The sequence below is a fragment of the Porites lutea genome, chromosome 1, assembly GCF_958299795.1.
Source record: "Porites lutea chromosome 1, jaPorLute2.1, whole genome shotgun sequence".
Classification (NCBI taxonomy): Eukaryota; Metazoa; Cnidaria; class Anthozoa; order Scleractinia; family Poritidae; genus Porites; species Porites lutea.
In genome coordinates this window covers 58,273,650-58,294,630 of record NC_133201.1, presented here as the reverse complement: position 1 = coordinate 58,294,630, position 20,981 = coordinate 58,273,650, and the positions used below count along the sequence as shown (strand labels likewise).

General features: G+C 39.6%; 2 protein-coding genes across 2 annotated transcripts in view; both read right to left on the bottom strand.

The window, feature by feature from the left end:
• Nucleotides 1–11: 11 nt before the first annotated feature.
• LOC140932922 (uncharacterized) lies at nt 12–12,347 on the bottom strand. The gene is made up of 10 exons (XM_073382424.1): nt 11,967–12,347; nt 10,361–10,454; nt 9,493–9,562; nt 9,160–9,277; nt 8,177–8,280; nt 7,165–7,279; nt 4,752–4,848; nt 2,345–2,414; nt 1,917–2,034; nt 12–1,133 (listed from the first exon to the last, which is right to left on the bottom strand). Exons 1-10 carry the CDS (start codon nt 12,174–12,176, stop codon nt 945–947), a joined length of 1,185 nt encoding a protein of 394 aa, XP_073238525.1. The 5' UTR covers nt 12,177–12,347; the 3' UTR covers nt 12–944.
• A 2,221-nt stretch (nt 12,348–14,568) lies between these two features.
• LOC140923200 (macoilin-like) overlaps nt 14,569–20,981 on the bottom strand; it is a 14,186-nt gene continuing 7,773 nt past the window's right edge. The window contains exons 7-10 of the mRNA XM_073373282.1: nt 20,033–20,484; nt 18,326–18,399; nt 17,401–17,586; nt 14,569–16,479 (exon numbers count right to left, since the gene is read on the bottom strand). Of these exons, the coding sequence (XP_073229383.1) occupies nt 15,756–16,479; nt 17,401–17,586; nt 18,326–18,399; nt 20,033–20,484 (1,436 nt within the window). The 3' untranslated portion in view covers nt 14,569–15,755. The remainder of the gene's footprint in view (nt 16,480–17,400; nt 17,587–18,325; nt 18,400–20,032; nt 20,485–20,981) is intronic.

The following is a 20,981-nucleotide window of genomic DNA, read 5'->3' as shown; positions in this document are numbered from 1 at the left end:
TACAATCATAGTAAAATCAGATGTTTTATTTCTATATTTTTTCATTTCTGTGACAATCTATCACATTTTAATACAAATCATGATGCAAGTTAAAACTTCTCCAAAATAAATAAAGCTGTACAAACATGCATATAAATATGAAGATTTAACTTATTAATTATTTTCTACAACTGTTAAAAACATGGCTACTGCATATGTTGCTTACTTAACTGATATGAAAGCAGAAGTCTTTCTTAGTCCATATAAAAATCTACAATGAATTGCCACAAGTTACCAAGGAATATTAGTATATACACGTTAAAAATAATTGTGACAAGTGACACTTACAGCATCCTATCAAATAAATATTCAATTGATATTAACATTAACACCAGCGAAAAACCTTGCTAGTAAGAAAAGCTACACTGTCAGAAAATTTTCAGGGAGGGGGAAGGGAAAAAATTCCAAGCCCTGTTTTCAGGGTGCTCAATTTTGGGTGCTGTGTAAAGATAAGATTTTCCCAGGGGGGTACCTGGCACTCCCATGTGAAAGAGACGAGGATGATTGGCCGAAAATTAAAATCAACCCCCCAAAAGAGACCAATTTGGGTGTAGCTCAAACTTTATTTGGTCCCTAAAAAGAGACTATACTTAAACAGACAACCAAATAAATAGTGGTTTAAACAACACTAAAGATGTTGACATCATGTTAGTGTTGCCTTCAACACAGTATGCCAGTATTTGTTTATACAGATATTGCTTTGCACAAAACACCAAGCAATACATGTACCGGTATGGGTAAAAACATTGGCTTTTTGTCTTGAACACCCTAAGTCAGACAAAATTTGCAATTTACACCCCTAAGCGGGATGATGAACATCCCTGTTCCCTTTTTATGGAATTCCCCCTGAGAGATTTCTTAGTTCTCATAAACTCCATGTTTTTAGTGATGTTATATCACAGGACTCAAAAAGCATCATTTAAACTATTTTGAGAGGAATCATGAATTGCAGTAGAACTGTTTTGTAAGGAGTTTATGTTTCCTCCACATTTGCCAATGCCAATGACACCACATGCTAAACAAGCCCCTGAATTTCCTGTTGTTAGACTCAGCTCATGCCCTCCTCTTCCAAGATCATCTACTCCTTCACAAACCTGTAGGGAAAACCAAAGGCTGACTCTTCAATACTAAAATAATGTGTCCTCTGACTCAAACTTAAGTTATAGTTTTGAAAATCAGCTCTGACTTCAGTGAGTAGAAAATGCAGGATTAATAAGATTCAGTTTTTGGGTGAGATAAACCTATAAACTAATTCATTCTATGAATACACAAATTACTTCCCTCTCTACCCCCCAATGGAAGTTTTGTGCATTTGCTTGGGCAATCCAAATCAACATTGAAGGAGAAGGGGAGAAGAAGTACGCAAGTGTTTCAATAATGACTGAAAATGTGGGTGATATTAGCTTACAATAATTGTAATCGTGGGCTAGCTTGTTATGTGTTTTATAGCAAACCAAAGTACTTTTGAGGAGCTCCTCTATGACAAACTTAAAAGGTTTATGTATAATTATGCTGCAAACGAAGAAAATTTGAAAAAAATAAACTGGGCCAAGTTTGTCACAGTTTTTTTTACTCACTGATTTGTTACTGACCGTGGATGCCTATCTGATGTACAAGTAATTTTTTCTCTGATATACATGGAATACGTGTAATATTAATGCACATGGATTGCTAATAGCAAGCTAGAAACTCAAGTTAGCTATTACACTCAATCTTATAAACATGTATGAATATATACACATATAGCTAACTCAAGTTTCTAGCTTGCTAAGCAAACCATGTGAATTCCATGTGTCAAGCAAATTCCGCCAAAATAACCTAACTTTTGTTTTGGCCTTGAGCTCTCACTTTGCAAGGAATCAGTGATGTTTACAAACCTCCAAAGTGCGCCCAATCACTGAATATTCTCCCATTAATGACACCACATAATCAGTGATGGTTACTTCTGCCTGGCCTTCACTATCTGCTTCGATGTTGCCCAGGTCACCAGCATGTCTACAACAAGAAAAATATAATTGCCAAAGAACTTGCATTCTTGCCAATTCAACACTGAAAGAAAAGATGATCAGCCAAAGGGACTGTTAGGATGATGCTGTCAAGCCAGAGGTCATACATCAGCCAAAATAAATGAAGTCACATGCAAGCCAAAAATAACATAAATTATGGTATCATAACACATGTATTTAAAAGATACAAAAATCTAATGAGATGTAGTCTTTTCACTTAGAACACTGTATGGTCACAAACTAATTGACTATCAGAAAAGGAAATTGCAAATGACCTTTACATGAGACTTTGATCATACCTGTCTTCATCTTCAGGGGCTCCATGGGTTTTACTCAGTGGATTAAAGTGCGCACCAGCACTAGTACCTCCTATGGAGTAAAAAATGCCAATGAAAACTTTTCACAATGTGTGGGATGTAAATAAAATCAATGACTATGACAGCAACTGGAAAAAAGTTGTACAGGCAATCCTGATTGTCAACCGATAGACCAGCGATACCTCACCGATACTAGCTCAACCAACAGTTCACTGATACATTGCCAACACACTACTAATGCTATCACAACTACGTGTCGGTTGATCTGTCAACCTATTGTCAACCGATACTCAACCAAAAGTAAACACTACTCTGCCAAGTCTCGACTGACACTTGACCAATATAGCAACTGATATGTTGACTGAAAAGGTATCAGCTGATACATCAATCGACACCCCCTGTAAGACATATGATCCAGATTTCCTAGGAGTATAGCACTGGGCCCCCGTAATCACTTAGGTTGAGAGTCAGTCAATAGTCAATCGATATATCAGCTGACTTGTCCAACAACAGTTGGATGAGGTGTCAGCTGTTATGTTGACTTAGTTGTGCTGATATGTCGGTGATCCTTGGTGAAGTATTCACTGACTATCAACTGACTGTTGACCAACAGACTGTAGGGCTCTACTGACTACAGGTCAAGTCCAGGGCTGACACTCAACCGATATAGCGTCCAATATGCTGACTGACAGTTGACCAAGATATTGGCCAATACGTCAGTCTACACCCCCTTTAAGACACATGATCTAAAAAATTTAGCCAGTTTAGCAAATTTTGTCAGATATGAGCCAATTTTAGACAGACATTGTTTAATGACCAAAATGTTTGCAGCTGTGTGGTTCCAGCAAGCATGCAACCTTACCCATCTTAGGCTTATGACTAGCCTGCGTAGCAGGCGTCGAAAGGGGTAGGGGATAGGGAAAAAGGTAAAAAGGGAGAGTGGTGGGGGAGAGAGGGGAAGGGATGCCTGCTACAAGAACCGCCTTTTATTCATTTCTGCGGACGCTGGCGTCTGCAAATTCCTGATTGGCTAAGCTGTAATGAGTAACTTATTGGCGTGTATCCTGGTGTGAATTAGTGTGAGAGACAAACATGACAAAGGCATCAAGAAAATGTGTTCTCCTGGCATAAGCTTTGGAACATCAAAATAACTCCAATCATGTAGCAACCCAAACTGGAACCAACTGTAACAGCTTGTTTAGCAGGCAGAGATGCTCAGGATGTTTTGTATACTGCATTTGCCCATACACCAAACAGCGATTCATAGCGATTGCAATTCTTGCCAGACATCTGCAATGCCGATATTCAAAAGACCTCCTTTTCCGCAAAAACATAAACCGTCTTGAATGGAGTTTTAAATGGTTTGCAAAGAGAGAGTTGAAGCTTTGGTAAAAACTATCCGTTGAGCATTTTGACAATTGTTTATAATTCTCCTTTACTTTCATTATTCACGTCTCAGGCTGGCCAGTGTTCTGTTCTTTGTGACCATCACGGTGCTTGATGAGGTTGTTAGATAAAAGGTCTTGTGTATTCACACAAAACTGATCATTGTTTGTCGTAGACTGCGAGCAGTAAAAAATTAAGAGACTGCTTGTAGTCTATGTTTGTCATGTTTGCTGCGGGAGGAAGAACAGTAAAAATGTTTCATTTCGCTCGATTATGATATCACTTGAAAAAAGTGTCTCAACTTGACAATTTCCGGTAAACAAAGTAATTAAGTTCGGACCATGCTGAGAAGCCCCGTACTTGTGATTGGTCACGTATTGACAGTGACATTATCGGATTAGTTGAGAAAATGGTGGGCGGAATACAAAAACACCGGCTCTTATAGCAGGTGGCTGAAACAACGTATCACCCAATTTCAGAACAAAAAGAGGAAAACCATACCTTTTGGGGTCACACATACATGAGCCTATATAATTTTGCTGATTTGCAATTGACAGCACAGCAGTCACGTTAGTTGACAAGAAGAAAAGCATTTCAGTCCATTGGGCATAAAATAAGATTTTCATGCAAATCATTTCTGAGAAAAAATTGGCTGCCTTGTCAAGTGGTTGCAAACTGTCTATGGCAACTTATATAAGGGAGTATACCCCACTCCTAGATGAATGATGCAGAATTTTTTTTTTTTCCAAAATTAATAAATTTATTGTAACCAAATTTACAAAATCTCATAGTGGGTGTCGACTTTATGGCTGTGTTGACAAAGCCTGAATCAGACCGGATCCAATCAACCCCTGCCGAGACCCTTTCTATAACCTTTTGTCATTTACTGAGTTACAGGGGTTATTTCGATCAGGTCCCATCCAGCTTTTGTTAATCCCTAAATTCACAGAGGGGGTTGCTAGCTAATTAACTGTTAAGGATGAAGGGTCATGTATTATTGAACCTTGTGAAATATCTCCAAACTCAAGAATATGAATGCCATGTTTTCCTTCTGTCAGTCCATGTAATGTTCCTTTGATTTCACAAGCTCCACCTGGGTACTGAAAGAAAGTCATGAACATATCAGAAAAAGATAACGGTTCATTTCATGCATCCCCTCTGATTTTAATTTACCACCTAACCCTTTGAAAAATTTCCAGCTTCACCCTCTGTACTTCAGAAAAATTGTCAACATCAGACTGCAGTTATAAAACCTGCTGATTTTGTTTAGGTTTTGCACTAGCTCACAATCCATAAAAACTTACCCCACCCACACCAATGGGTGACTACCATGAAGTCAAAAATCCTGAAACATTATCTTGTGGTGAAGATTACATTATTAGGTCTTTTTTTTTTTCCAAGAAATTCCAAGCAAACATTGAGGACTACATTTTGAGGTAGCCAATTCATTCAAGTTTGTGTGAATCAAACAGAATATCACAATAATTACTAATTACTGTAAATCCTCTACTGATTAAGCCTCCCCCCTGGGGGGAGGGCTTGTTTATTTCAAACTTGCGAAATCTAAAAAACCCTTAAAATTCTCTTAAAATAATCCCTAAAAATCGCGAAATTAAATACTCACAAAATATGGCTCATGATTGTTTGTAAAATTAATGTATCGGTCAAATCGAAGCTTCAACATGCCCCACCCGGGCATACCCCGGGCATTTGACACTTTTGCCGTCCCGGGGAGGAGAGAATTTGATTACCAGAGTCTTCCAGGGGGTGGGGAATTTGATCCCCATGCTTTAGGGGTGGGGAATTTGAACTGCACCCTCAATTTCATGTGAAATCTTTGGCGTAGCGAGCTATCATTGGGGACGCCGTGTTAAAGGATTTTTGTGGAAAAGATTGTGCCTTTGTGGCCAATTGGTTACGAGGAAAGGGCTTAAACAAGCTTTGTGCCGTATTTGAAGTATTTAAATTTTAAAATTTTTAATATTAGATTCAGGCTTTGAATGTATGAATGTATTTTATTGTTGTGGTTACAATGAAATACAATACCAATACCGGCGATTCAATACAACAACATAAATAAAATAAAATAAAATACAACGGTCAACTACTTTGACCTACTGCAAGTATGTTAATTAATAAGGTGAGCAATGATGCATGTTAGTGAAATGGTCATGATGTAATAATCTCAATGGGTGGGATCTTTTTTTATAGAATGCTTTGTATGTTGCCTGACAAAGAAAAGCTGAGCATTCAGTGACCTGGTAGCAGCGATTTCCGCCGCTTTGCACGAGACTTTTGTTCGTAGTAAATACGCTAACAGTGTTGCTCAGTTTTTGTTATATTCATAAAGATTTTGTTCGACAACTGAAGGCGTTTCCGCTGTCCTTCTGTCATTTTTGTGCCTGTGAAATGTCCCCAGGGTGGGGTCCTTGTGTCATTTTTGTGCCTGTGAAATGTCCCCGGGGTGGGGGCATTTGATCAACTGAATGGACCCTAGTGTGGGGCATTTGAACGGCATTTTGGCCCGGGTAGAGGGAATTTGATCAATAATTTTCAAAAAAGTCAGATGCCTGGGGGGTTTCCCGGGGGGGGGGCATGTTGAAGCTTCGATTTGACCGATACATATGTGAGAATAAGGTTTATTTCACATTTCCTGAGAGCACTTTTGTCATTAAAGCAAGATGATTGATAAACCTCTCTCATTATTTTGGTGTATTTGCCCATCTGAAGAGCAGACATCTCACCCTTTGCTTGTAACCTTCTTGAGGGCATCACTAGCTGTTTTGCCCTTTTTTCCCGTAAACACAGTACCTTACCAATAAAACTAGAGAAGTAAAATACACAACTAAATATTGCCTTTTTCTTCATTATTTATTTTCTAAAAATTATGTCCGGCGGAAAACGCAGGAAATGCCATTTCTGAGCCCTTAAATTTGAAAATTTTTCTACGGGAGCATGCCCCACACCCCACTAGTTTAAGGTACCTTCGGAGGACTAGCCTTTCTTTTCGTACGTACAACTTCAACCCTTCACACTACGCCCCTTCTATTATACAGACAAACTCGAAACGCCCCTTATTTTTCTTGATTACTAGTTTTTCATTACAATTATCTGGCGATTAACGTAAACAAACCTGAAATGGACCAGAATAAGCTTATTAGCATGTAATTTTATCTGAACTGTCCGCGCGCGCCATTTTCGCTTCAATTTCAAAGGCGCCAAATTTACAGAAAACACTATTTTCATTGCCTTTTAAGCGCACAAGGAAAGGCCGCTAACACCGACTTCAAAAAAGCTGCGGAAGCCATTAATAAGCTCGGAGGAGCTTAACCTAAATGGCTTCTGGGCGCTTTATTATTTTATGAATATAAATATGGTATCAATTAAGACGTACGAACACTTGAAGCTTACCATACCTCTTGTGAAAACGTTAACGATCCTTGGACAGATCCTGCTAAGAAACACACTGCCCGTGCCATATGATAAAGTAAGGGGTGAAAATTAAGCACAATAGGTTTTTGTTCGCCCTTTCAGGAAATATATTCCGGCAAACAAACTGGTCGCCTCGATACCGAAGCTTTTGGGTGCTGAAGGTTATTGCTTCATTTACGGGCACCTGTGCTATACCTTACATGACTATATGGGTGAAGACCCCGCTTTAATAATATCTGCTCTTTTCTTTTTTCCAATTTTTTAATTAAATTTTGTTTTAGACCCTTAATAACCAAACAAAGAATCTCAGCAAAACTGCCTGTTTCAAAAACAGGGAGTTGGGGTGCAAAACTCTAAAATTTATCACCCCCCCCCCCCCCCCCCCTATTTTTCTGGTTCTAGTAATAACTCTTACTATGGCAAAGGAGAAAGTAACTTTGCAGGACATCAAACGTGACTAACATAACCCAACAGTCACTGTCAAAAAAAGTCTTGTTCTGGACTACGCTCACCCGGAAATGAAATTGACTCCTAGGCTCAAACCTTCACATTATATGGACTTTAATTTGTTCTCTCAATATGTAGATGAAACACATAACCCTTTGGCAATACAGCAACAGGCTTTTTCAACAAAGTTCTGCTAGGGCCAACAAAGTGAAGGTGTAGTAAAGAAAAAGCCTTTGACAGAAAATGGCAATTTTCAAAAAGAATTTCCCAGATGTAGGGCACTCTGACAGTTCACAATAGGGTTCCATGGTGTTTATAACTTAAATTTGTAAAAAAATAAAAATAAAAGATACCATCTAAAAATCAAATTCAAATTCAGGGGCAAAGTAAACTGAACCATTTTCTCAGCACCAAAACAACTGAAATGATAAAATCAACTTTATTGGTATTTCTTAGCTTTTTTACTACAGACTTTGAGCCTGAAGGCTTTGAGCCCTTCACATGAACTACAAGGTCCTGAGTCAGTCCACAGTCAGTAGCGCTAATTACTTGGTGATACCAATCACACCACAGGCAAATCGTGCACCTGCATTCCCTGTCTTTGTGCTTTCTACATCACCACCTTTCCCCAAATCATCTTCCTTTGCATGAACCTGATGACAGGGTTAAAATTTATGGACAAATTAACATATCTTGACTAAAGTGGAGTTTTTTACTAGCAGTTGTATAATTTGTGTGAATGAACTAAAAGTCTGAGCAAAGGAGTTTCCTAGGTATGATGGGCACAAGCCATATAAAAGGAAAATAGCAGCAGAAGCTAGCAATGAAGAAAATAGCTTAATAGTGATGAGGATTTTTGATCAGTACTTGGTAGTAAGTACAGCACAAAGGCTAGTAAGTACTAATTTAAGTACGGCACAAAGCTAGGCTAGTGGACTATTTAGAAAATGTGGCTTAATGGCAGTTGAACCAGAGACTAGGCTAGATCAAACAAATCCAACAAGCAGTCACAGGGAACTTGAAATCAGGGCCTCAGGATTGTAAGTCTAGCACCCTAACCACTTGGCCATGCTTATATATATTCCTCCATTTATATTCCAATTCATTTTTTTAAACCAAATTAATAGGCAGAGGAAAATAAAAATTTGACTGGTTGAATTAATGTCAATGTCAACAATTATTGTTCAAACCACAAGTTTTTCGTTGTTTAAGCTTGTGCTATAAACATGCATGCAGATAATGTTTATCTTAAAGAAAATACTTGTAGGAATAACCCCACTGCCAAGATTTTTCACTTTCACAAAAATACAGTGTTCTCTAGATGACTAATGGTGTAAAAACCCCAAAGCAGTAATAAAATTATCATTTGCTTCAAAAATTACCCATTGAAAACCAGCATTTAGCAAAGCCACTAAAAACTTTCTGGGATTGTATTTTGCCCAGCAAGTAATTAAAGTATGTAAATGTTAAGAAAAGAATTAGCTTCCACAATGCGGATAAGTTGTTATGTGAAAGTTTGATGTTTAGCTTACCACTATAGTGCGTCCAACAACTGAGTCCTTTCCAACAATAGACACAAGTTTGTCAGTTATGTCAACTTTTGCAACACCTTTCTCATCTGCAGTGATGTTACCAAGGTCTCCATAATGACTGCACAAACCAAAACAGTAAGATGGGAGTCAACCAGAATTAATACCATACACATACTACTAAAGTTCAGGACATTAATGTGACCTGCTACTTTACCTCCAAACAACAAAATCTAGTTCGTAACAGCATAATGAAAAAGGTTATGTGTTGGAGATACTTTAAATATGGCCAAAAAGCAAAATAATTTTATTGCTCAAAAACAAACAGAATGTTACCGTTCTTCATCTCCTGGACCTCCATGCAATTTGCCCTCAGGATTAAAATGAGGGCCAGCACTTGTACAGCCTGAAAAACAAAAAAGTTATAATGAGAATGATTATTTTTTATACCACACAGTTAATTTTATTGTCATGATATAATAGTTCTATTAATGCTCCAAAGAAAGAACAACTTGACCATCTGAAATATCTGGAAAATGTTAGATTGCTAACTTATAATAACTGGACTGAATATGAATTTACTAGCCCCACCATCAAGCATTATTTTGCAGCTTTCCCAAGAAAAAATGAAAAATGCCAAAATAAAAGGCACAAGGGAAGTGGCGGGAGAGCACCCTTGGGATAAACTGAGCCATTACTTTGCCAGTGAGTAATACACAAGGGCCACAGACTGGAAGTTTGAGCCAAAGCTATTGTGGTGTATTGGTCTCAACTTGTGGTCACGGCTTCGGATCTTTTTGTCTAGGTTCAAGAGGAGGGGGGAAGGTTGGAGAGGGGAGAGTACCAATACTCCTAGGTGCATCTTGCTACTAAACCATTATAAGCTCTACCTGCATTGGTCTTATGGCTCAAAATGCACCTTTACTTAAAGAAAAAATTAATATTACCACAGGAAAGAAATTATGAGAAGGTTTCTGAATGGTCAAACCACAGATCATCCACTACAGAAGTAGTACCATGTGAGAGTACAGCTGAAGAGGTTTGATTTGAAAGAATTTCGTCCAAATCGAGTGAAGGAACTACCCAGTCCCAACAATAAACTGAATGTGGAAGTCAAATGGTTAAGCACACCATGAAAGTTAAAATCCCTCCTTTTTGCTTTTCTGTTTTCTTTGAAAAGAGGTGATTTCCTTGAGATACATACCATTTGTGCCATCACCAAATTGATGAACATGAAAGCCATGTTTTCCAGGGGTAAGGCCAGTCACTTCTCCATATATCCGACACTGGCCCTCTTTCTGCAGTGAAAAAGATATTGCATTACTGAAAAGTTAAAGGTGCATTTTCTCTGCACTTTGTGAAAGATGTGGTCATTCTAAAAGACCAAGAGGTAGAAATCATGTTTAAACAACCTGGAGAAATCAATACAACAACATTGTTCAGGTTTAACTAGAAAAAGCAGTGGAATAATAAAAATAGGGAGTTCAGGACATCACTATGACAACAGCAATGAGAACATCAGGAAAACAAAAAGAAAACTCAGAAACCTTGCATGTGCAGCACATTATTCTTGTACATTTCTGTGCTGTCTCTGCATGACTTCATCATGAAAATGGCTAATTTCATGTTTTATGGAGGATGTAAATGACAAAATTTTCTTTCTCTCTCCCTTCATATGGTTCTTAGGAATTCAACCCCAGCAGAGTTCACCTATAATTGATGAAGTTGGTGAGTTGAATAATCATGATAAAGACTGAAAGAATGCAAGTGTTTTTTAGCAATGTTTTCAGCACTGTCCCCATAAAAGTATCTTAACTCCTTAAGTGTGATCAGTATCAAAATTCTCCTTGTGATTTCAAAACTTTATAAAACAGATTGGTGATGAGAATTAAGGAGATGATCACACAATACAATGAGTTGACACTTCAACAACTTCTTGGCACTTCTTTTATAGGAAACATATAGGGACAGCGAATGAGGATTTGAATTTTGATGTTAGGGCTTAAAGGGTTAATACAGTCGAACCTCTAATAACAACGATCTCTCCACAGCAGCCACAGTACTTTGTCCTGAAAGGGATTCCCTAAACATTCACTCTTGTTTTAGAGCGGTTTTCACTTGACTGTCGTAAAACCAAAACCAAAGTAAATACACTAGCCAACCAATGGGCGTAGTAAAACCAAAACCAAAACCAAAACCAAAACCAATCCCTTTCGACAGTCAAGTGAAAACCGCTCTAACATCTTTACAATGACCCGCAACCTCTCCATAGAAAATGCATCCCAACTACCAAATAACCTCTCCTGTAGTTACTAAGACAAGGAACTAGCCAAACAGACCCACAACAACCCACACCGATCAACACAACAACTCAGTAGATCTGTGTGATCCTTTTATTACAGAAAGACTTTGGGTTTGTTTTTTTATTTGTTTGTTTTCACAACTGTCTGATCACTCCCATGAGTGTTGTGTGATTGTTGCTCAGGGACATGTCAGGTCCCACTGGCATGCATGCTCTATGCTTTATCCTGGGGTGACCGCTGGGTCGCACAAACTTTGCTATGCCCTACCCCAAGAATGACAAGGCACCCAAACGCCCTGTGAAAGTTCATAAACCAACATTAGAAAGTGGACGAAACTAAATTAAAGTCATAATTCATTACCTCATAATTTACTGGCGAGACACTATCTACAAGAACACTAAAGGGGGTCAAGTAGAGATACAATAACTTTATGAAACGCAACACATTCAATATGGTTATTTGCTACCAAACGTGTAGCTTTTCAGCAACATGTAGAAATTCTCTTACCTCCTCAAAATGGATGGTTCCTTTAACATCGCTACCATTGGGCAACAGAACGCAAACGGCCTTTTCTCCTGGCATCTTGCTTTCCTCCAGCAACCAGAGAGTATTGGAATATGGAGCTAAAAATTCGCAGTGTACATTCAACGCCTTCGAAAGCGTGAGTAAGCAAAGAAGTGAGCCATGTGACCTCCTTGTCAGCTCAAAGAGGCACATGGGAAACGATCACTTCGAAATTTCACAAATTTTCCAATTTTGGGTAAAACAGTTTCAAAAAAAGAGGGGAAAAATAGCGGTTTCGTTAACTTTGATTTGGGAAAAAGGCTTAAGATAAGCACCGAATTTTATCAAGTCTGCAATCTCCGATGGCTAGCCTGCAGTGCAGGCGTATTTAGGGTAGGCCAAACCCTGTTCGTGTTCGTGATATTGTTGTAGCCGCCATCTTTGATTTTATGACAGCGGAAGATTGGGGAGAGTAGAAATAGTAACCCTTAAAGAAGGAAACGGGGAGGGGAAGGGGAGAAAAAAAAAACTTTCTCTTCTCTCTCCTCGCCCCCTCCCCGCTCCCTTTGACTCGCCCCATCTCCTCCTCTCCTCGGGAAGTTTCAACATGGCGCTTTCGCGCTCAAATTGCGCGCTAAAGGAAAACGCCTGCACTGCAGGCTACCGATGCGATGGTTATCACACAAATGTTGTGTCACGCAAGGATACTGCAAACTGACCGCGTCCCAAACGCGGACATCGTACCAATCTGAACGTACAATACTTGAAAGCCAACACTGATCAGTGCAGAGTAACTCCCTCCTGATCTACCTTTAATCTGAAATCGTTAATGAGTATACTCCTAAATCAGTTTTAATTAACTATACTCGAGTTTTAAAAGTAAACTTCAAATAATTATTTAAATAATAGAAAACAAATATGTACATATATAGTAGTAGATGGACTACTCAGTATAAGTACATATGAAGTTTAGTACAAATTTGTTTCGTAGACTAACATACCGTAAAATTCCGAAAATAAACCCCTCCAAATACAAGCACCCCCAAACCGGTAACGTAAAACACCCTCCGTTAAATCGCCTCTCCAAATATAAGCCCCCCGGGGGTTTGTAATTGGAAAATTGCCCTCAGACGCAAAGTAAAACAAAGCAAAAACGGTAAATTTACTTCCAACTATAAGGCTAGCCCGATCGATTTTGAGACGCAAATTTCCCTCCGTAGATAAGCCCCTCCAAAAATAAGCCCCTTAAAAAGGGCCTTTGAAAAATATAAGCCCCGGGGCATATTTTCGGAATTTTACGGTAGTTGGTCCACTCATCAGTTAATCCCCATACACACACAGTACACACTGAGCTATCCAATCTCGACCCAGAGCTCTTCTGCGCATGTGCGCATTCCCAAACCCGTAAGCACTTTAAAGTAAGCACTGGGGTTAAGAATGTGAGCTATCGTCAAGTTCACATCGCAACATGATCGTGCAACACTGCTCACTGCTAATTTGAAAATTTGAAATGCATATGCGCGCTTATGTTTGGCTGTTTAATATGGTTAGCCGTTTGTAGCAAAATTCAAGAACTTTATATTTTCAATCAAGGATTTATATTTATATTCAACAAATAAATATTCATTCAACTTCAACGCCATATACTTTCATTCAACTCAAATATTCATTCAACTTCAACTCAAACTATTTTTCTTCAACACAAATATTCATTCTAATATTCAAACTATTTTCACCGAATTTGGGAGGGGACGGGCAGTTTTTGTTGAATAGACATTAGGAATGTCCGGGAACTTTAAATACAAAAGTTGAATGAATATTTTTTGTTGATTAAAAATAGTTTGAGTTGAAGTTAAATGAATACTTTGTGTTGAAGAAAAATAGAAAATTTTTAAATATGCATGAAGTTGAACACTTTCGAGTTGGAATTACCAGTAACGATCGGGCAAATTGGTCACTCGATGCTGAAAGACCAGACTTAACGTTAAAAAGGGCATGATTTTTCCTACGACAACCCCTGTGTCCATTGGCTAACACCTGGCAAAGAACACGCTCAGAACGATGTTTATCTTTTTGCCAACACTGATTACCAAAATACGGATCCGTTAACTGTTGTTCTCGTGAGGTGAGAAATCGAAAACGCATACCGCACGCTAGCATGGCTAGCAAGCATGCGAACTAATGTGGACAAGGCCCCGTCCAAATTATGTTGTACTGTTTTTCAAAGAGGTAGCATGTGCACTGCGCTTAGCCTGAGAAAACAGCCGGGGGAAACCAGTGGTAGCGTCGCCAAGTGTCGGCTGTTTTCTCGACTACACTGCGCTCCCCTCAACTCAGAAAAAAACCTCCCCAATTTTGTTTGAGGGGAGGGGGAGGCTGTGCCCTACACAGGTTATTGAGAGGTGTTATTGGGGTATGTGACAAGGCTACCTCTATCAAAATCCTTTCAGGTGAAGACAGGATACGAATAAAGCGTAGCAAGAATCACTTATAAATTACGTTATTTTTTCTTTCTCCCGAATAACACTCAATTGCTATGAAAGCAATGAGCCCTGTTCTATTTTTGAACTAATTAGAAGGAACACAAATCAATAAACACAAACCGTTCTCAACTGTGTCATAATTTATTAAACTTATGTTATGAATCTCATTGTTAATAGACCCCATCGTTCCTTGCTTGTGACCGTGAAAAACACGAAAGGCGCTTAAGAAGTCATACAAGTTACAGAAAAGCTTAAATTGCCATGCCAATAGGTTGGTATTAAATAAATAATTTGATTGGTTTTACACTTTTTGATACTTTTTTAGATGTGGGAAGACTGCAAATTAAAAAGCCGAACAGCAAGATCCCTTATTTAGTGGCCCCCAAAAGACGTTTGATCCGGGTGACTTTTCCAAGAGTAGTGTGTACTTGTTGACGATTCTAGATCGAGCTCCTTTGGTCGATTCACACTCGAAATTGAAGACTATTTTCTCAAAATAAGCCTACGTTTCTGAGCCTTCGGCTAACTCTATTTCAAACTAGACCGCATTTACTATTCTTTTGAAATTTTTATTGAGTTGACCAGTTTCTCACCTCAGAATTTAAATCCCTAATTTACATTTCTATTTGATAGAATGTAAGATCGTCTCAAAGAACGCTCTCCTTATGAAGATAATTCTTGCAACCAGAAATTGTGTTATTTTGCAAAGAGAAGGAATTAGATAAATGAAGACGTTTTCATACGAGAATTCGTTAACGCATATTTAACAAAGAAACAGTTCGAAATTGGAAGTAATAAGTATCACGTGAAAGTTTGACAATGTTTAAAGCTTTTCGTCTTGAAACTGGGATAACATCTGTGGTTACTTCTAACGACACGTAAACTATGATATGCAAGCCCAGAAAAATACCGTGTCTGCTTGCTTAACTTGTTGCGCAAACCCAATAACTTAAGAACACTATAATTTAAGAACAAATTTAACCTGTTACAAACTCACATTGTACAGAACGACGTTCGTGACAAAAGACGAAAGTGTGTACAACTACAAAAACACGTTTGTGTTCGTCACATAATCTGTCAATTCTGCCAGAATCCGAGTAATCCCTTTCTCTCGGGATATATTCCCGAAGCAAAATTGCCACAAGGCAATTACGCCGTGACAGGCACACAAAACGTCCGTCCCCGAAGGTAGAACCTGGTTCTTTCACGTTAAATTTTATTCACCGTTTATTCACAATGTGAGACCGTAACAAACTAAAATTAATTCCGGGCAGCAGTAAACTAAACAAGCCCCGAACTGAGTATGAGCTTACAGCAAACCTTTAGGGCTTTTACATGAGGGAATGTAGCAAGGAGCGCTGGGGTCCAACCCACTACCTGCCAAATCGATGTGATTGGGGCCGATGAGATGATTGGAGGCGTAACGAGGGGTGTGAGGCGGAACTCCGGGGGAATCTCCGGTAGTATAGGTGGTAGCAGCGGGCACAACAGCCATAACCTCGGCAATCTTACGCTTGAAAGCTTCAATTTCCCGATCTTTGCTCTTGATATTCGCCTGCGCTATCTCCAGTTGACGTCGAGTATCACCTAACGCTGAGAACAGATCCAGTTTCAAGCGCGTCTCCGAGCTTAGACTGTTCTCTAAGTGAGTGTTCTTGCCTTGCATTGCAGTAAGAGCGGACATTAGCACTTCTGTTTCCTTCTTTAATTGCATACTGTCATACTCACGAGTCTTCTGCCTCAGTGTTTCAGACTCGCTTTCGAGACGTTTAATCTCTTCCTCCTTCTCCTGCAGTAAAGCGCGCAGTTGTCGGCTATCTTCCTCCAGCTCGGAACGAAGTGCATTACACGCATCATGCCCGGTGGTCTCGTCGCGTTGTTTGGCTGCAGCATCTTCTGCTTTCTGTCGTCTGCGCTCATCGCGAAGCTGACTTTCAGCCAAAAGCCTCGCATCACGCTCTGTTTTTAACTTGCGCTCCAAAGATGCCATTGAGTTGCGATCTTGCTGCCGCTGCGTGGACATGGTCTGCAGTCTGTAGGATTTTTAAGAGAACAACACTATAAATTACCGAACTTTGGTGTACAAAGGATGTCATTAATAAAGAACAGGAATGAGATTAATTCAGTGTGGATGTCTTCATCCGTTCTTTGGATAGTGGAGCAGGAGTGAAGCAAGGAGCGCTGGGGTCCATCCCACTCGCTGCCAAATCGATGTGATTGGGGCCGATGAGATGATTGGAAGCGTAACGAGGGGTGTGAGGCGGAACTCCGGGGGAATCTCCGGTAGTATAGGTGGTAGCAGCGGGCACAAGAGCTATGACCTGTCTCAGTATCTTTGGTAATTGTGAAGGACAGTTCCCGTAAACCGACAGAAGATCAACCGTCGACCGACAGACAATTTTATTCACAGACTGAGGTAAAAAGGTTATTTGGCAAGACATGCTGTAGATAGTGCCTTAGGTGTTTCATTTTTAACAGTTTTTCGTGCGAGACATGCCGCCGAATCGGGTCTTTGGTGTTTCAATTTAACAGTTCTTCGTGCGGATGTTACTGTCGGGAAGGTGTCGGTAATATGTCGGTAATGTGTTGGTTAACTGTCGGCCGACAGTTGACCGACAGTTGGTCGACAGTCGGTTTAGGGGAGTTATTCTTCACAATAACCGGATTTTTTTGGGAGTCTCAGTAGATCAAGAGCAGGTGTGAGGGGCGAGCAGAAGCCGCGAAAAAATAGGGCGGAAGCTCTCTCCGCACCCGTTCTCTACTTCCTTTTACCCTTTTAAATCTACATCATTTTACTTTTTCACTCCGCGCGTGGATCTGAGGACAAAAAGCCAACCGCTCGCGGTCTAGCATAGATTAGGTTAATTCTATGCATGTTTCTCCCCTCAATAAAGGTTACCGAGTCCATTGAGTCGTATTACCAATATTTATAACACCATGCCGATCTAACTCACTTTTGTTGTATAACTTCACATTCAGACTTGAGCTGCTGCAGTTCCACCTTGGTGGAGCGTTCACTGGCCATTAAGCTATGCATGGTGGATCTCAGCTCTTGCTCCCCTTGACGGCTTGTCTGCAGCTCTACCCGCAGTCGCTTGCTGTCATTCTCCAACTGACTGAGACTACTCTCCGCACGACGACTGAAACGGAAAAACATTACAATGAAATCTCCCACAGTCATCTTCAGGCCCCAGTTATTTAAAACGTGGATTAAGTGCTATCCACTGGATAAATCTCTATCCAGAGGGTAATGCAATTGGTTTTATATCCACTGGATAGTGATTTATCCGGTAAGTAGCGGTATCCAGCTTTGGAACAACAAAGGACAAGTGTATTGCTCAGTCTGTCAATTAATACTGTGGTATCCACTTTGACGTCTTGACTTTCCGGTAAGACCTGTGTCTATAGTGGTTTGAACTCTTATCAAGTTGGCCGGCGTGTATGTGAAGCTCAATTATTCTATTTCAAGAAATTTATACAAGCTATGGAGAGAGGTGACAGTGAAGGGTCGGATTTTCAAGCAGTTTATTCTGGGATGGGGTGTAGAAATGGGCCAGGTGGAAGCTCTAAAATAATTGGGTGAGAAAAACATCAACAACCAAAAGAAAGGATAGACCTTAGACTTAAAACAATGGATTCATGCCAGAAAATACTTGAATGAAATTAGCACAAACGCCAATGTAGTCCGAAGAGGTTCATGAAAGCAGATAGAAATCAGAGGATTTTGGCCTGGAACAGGGTACTGTAAGGTTTAAGGGAAATCGGTCAGTTGTATGCGGATTTAAAGTTAGTCTGGGATGAGGGTCCCCCGCCCCCACTCCCCGATACCCAGTTCAATAAGTGGTAAGTGAATTATATGAAGTGTAACAGTGTTGTTACCGTAACAGCCGCTCCTCTTTCAGTTGTGAGAAAACACTGGGTCCAAGGTCAACAGACTGAGATTTCTCATGTCCCTGAAGAAAGAAAAAAACTATGTAAACCAACTCAAAATGTAACATTTAATATAAAACATGACACATTTTGATGAAGAGGACGCAAGATTATTTTGTGAAAGACATTAAGCGAAAGTCAGAACTGTGAAACAAACAGGGGTTCTTAAATGCAGGTTTTTACAGTACCACATGCTTTTTCTACCTCCCTTAACAAAACTTCATCCTTATTTGCCCCACAACTGACTAGTTTTAGTACACCACAATTTCTAAAAATGCTTCTGGATGTACACATACAAGGCTGTGCTCTAAGAAAAATTAAATGGAACCCTGTCCTCTGAACGTGTGAAATCCAGGGTATCAAGCAAAGAAAATCTATGAAAACGCTAAAAATCCCTAGTCGTGCAAGGGCAATAGTAAGCCATTAAGGGTTACAGGGGTGGGTGCTGCATCATAGCCATTCATAGCTTTTGATTTGTACTGATAAAAAACAACAGCGAGGTCCCCAGAACTCTAGTGACCAGAGAAAAACTGGCCTGAGAACAGGCTCCCAAGTGGAGTGGAGCAAAAAAGAATATCATCGAGCAAAGCAAGCTGAGCTTGGCCTGGGGGAGAAAAAAAGGCGGGTGAGCCTGTAGACTTTGTTCCGATACCGCCCATCTATGATAACAGGTTCTGGTACCATCATCTGGTTGGTCAGATCGCTGACTGTTGATAAGTGAGCGACAAAATAATATTGAATGAAAATATTCCTCATTCTGCGAAAAATACCTCATGTGCATGCGAATGTTATCAAAACTGATGTATTCAAGCATAAAAACCATCATAACAATTTGACAGTTCTAATTATCGGTACCTTATTGACATGTTGCTGACATGTGTGTTACAGGATAAAGTAGCAAGTGGGCAGCAAAACTAAACAGGCTCCCCCACCTCTCCTACTCTCCCAGGCCATGCTTTGCTCACCAATTTTCTTTTTCACCCGACTCTACTATGGGAGCCTGTTCGCAGGCTAGAGGAAAGTTCCATCTAGTCATCAGAGAAGGGCAGGTTACTCAAGTGTTTTTAGCAGAATAAAAAATCCATTGTACTTTTTTCTCAACACTTTTTCCATGCATAAACAAACACAGTTAACAAAGCTGCCATCCTTATGGCTAGAATTTTATCCTGGTCGGTCAAAATGCACTTAAATAGACTTTTCAAGGCCCTCAAAATTTTAAACTCCCCAAATAGAAAAGGCAGACTCCCCTCCCAAACCTACCCCTAAATACATGTGTAACACACAAAAAGCGTCTCTCAATCTAATCTACTGCTGCCTACAGTACAAAGACTCTTTTTCTTTCAGCTATAAAGTTTTGTGAGAAACCTATGCGAAAATACAAGGGTGGTGCCTTTGCTGGCACAGCAGTGAGAACACTTGCCTCCCAGCAAAGTGGCCTGGGTTCAAGTCTACATCAAAGCCATAAGTGGGTTAAATAAGGGTTGAGTTTGTTGTTGGTCCTCTCCTTTGCTCTGTTTTTCTCCCTGTACTTCGGTTTTCCCTTCTCAAAAACCAACATTTCCAAATTCCAATTCGACCAGCAAACAGGTAGTAAGTGGGCATGCTACCTTTAAATTATTACTTATTAATTTATTTTTAAAAAGTAAATGTTGTTACCTTGGGAGAATTACTCCTACTGTTCTTACGGCTGTTATTAATAGAGCTACCAGATGCACTCAGAGAATCACTATCTGTCTCCTCATTCTCATCATCATCCTCATCATTATGCTTTCCAACATGTTTCTTCTTTGAAAAGACTCCAAAAGAAGCAGTGCGATTATGATGCCCTCCTTTACTGCTCTTTTGTTTTTCCTCCAGAGACAGCTTGTCAAGTTCATTTAAGTTATGGTCTTCGCTAGTCTTCTTTGAAGGATGAACATCTAAAGAATTATTTCCTTTCAAAGTAGCTCTTGACTCTATATCACTTAATTTTAATCCACGACGGCTAGCTTCTTTTGCTATAATGAGATCAAGATCAGTTTTTGTGTTTATCCCATTTGTCATAAGAGGCAGTGACCGTCCTCTTGGTAATGATACATCTCCATTTGCAACTTTGCCATTACAAATAGCTGCAAACCAAGTAAACAAAAACATAATATTCTCAGTGAGGATTAAAATGAGCTTCCTGAAAGACTGGTTCAAACTACAGTGGCCTTTGAACAGGACAATATCAGCTCAGGACTATCACCAAGATTTCAAGATGTAGTGGTAAATACAAAAAGCAGGCCAGGAATAAAGCAGCTACAGATTTCTTTTGGTTCTATCTTTCTCCTAATTTCCTATTGAAGTAGCCAGTGTTTGCATACAAAGTAGCCATAAGGAAATTCCCAATCCCTTGGGCCTATCTTGTGAAAGTACCAGTAACTTTTCAGGCCCTTAATCAAATGTGAAGAAAATATGAAGAATAAGAGCACAGGTTTTAGCCAACAAACAACTCAATTTTGTTTTGTTAATTGATATTTTTGTCATAGTTTTATCTGGAAAACTACTGAAACCTCAATCTTGAATGTAAATAACAGTAACTTTCCTGCCCCATTTATTATTAAGACTTTTGAGAAATGGGCCC

What these genes read in the sequence shown, in the direction of transcription:
- LOC140932922 (XM_073382424.1), bottom strand. Translation starts at nt 12,176, where the DNA reads ATGTGCCTCTTTGAGCTGACAAGGAGGTCACATGGCTCACTTCTTTGC. An exon ending in GAACCATCCATTTTGAGGAG is followed by an intron (nt 10,455 to 11,966) that starts GTAAGAGAATTT and finishes TTTTCACTGCAG; the next exon opens with AAAGAGGGCCAGTGTCGGAT. An exon ending in GCCCCTGAAGATGAAGACAG is followed by an intron (nt 2,035 to 2,344) that starts GTATGATCAAAG and finishes TTCTTGTTGTAG; the next exon opens with ACATGCTGGTGACCTGGGCA.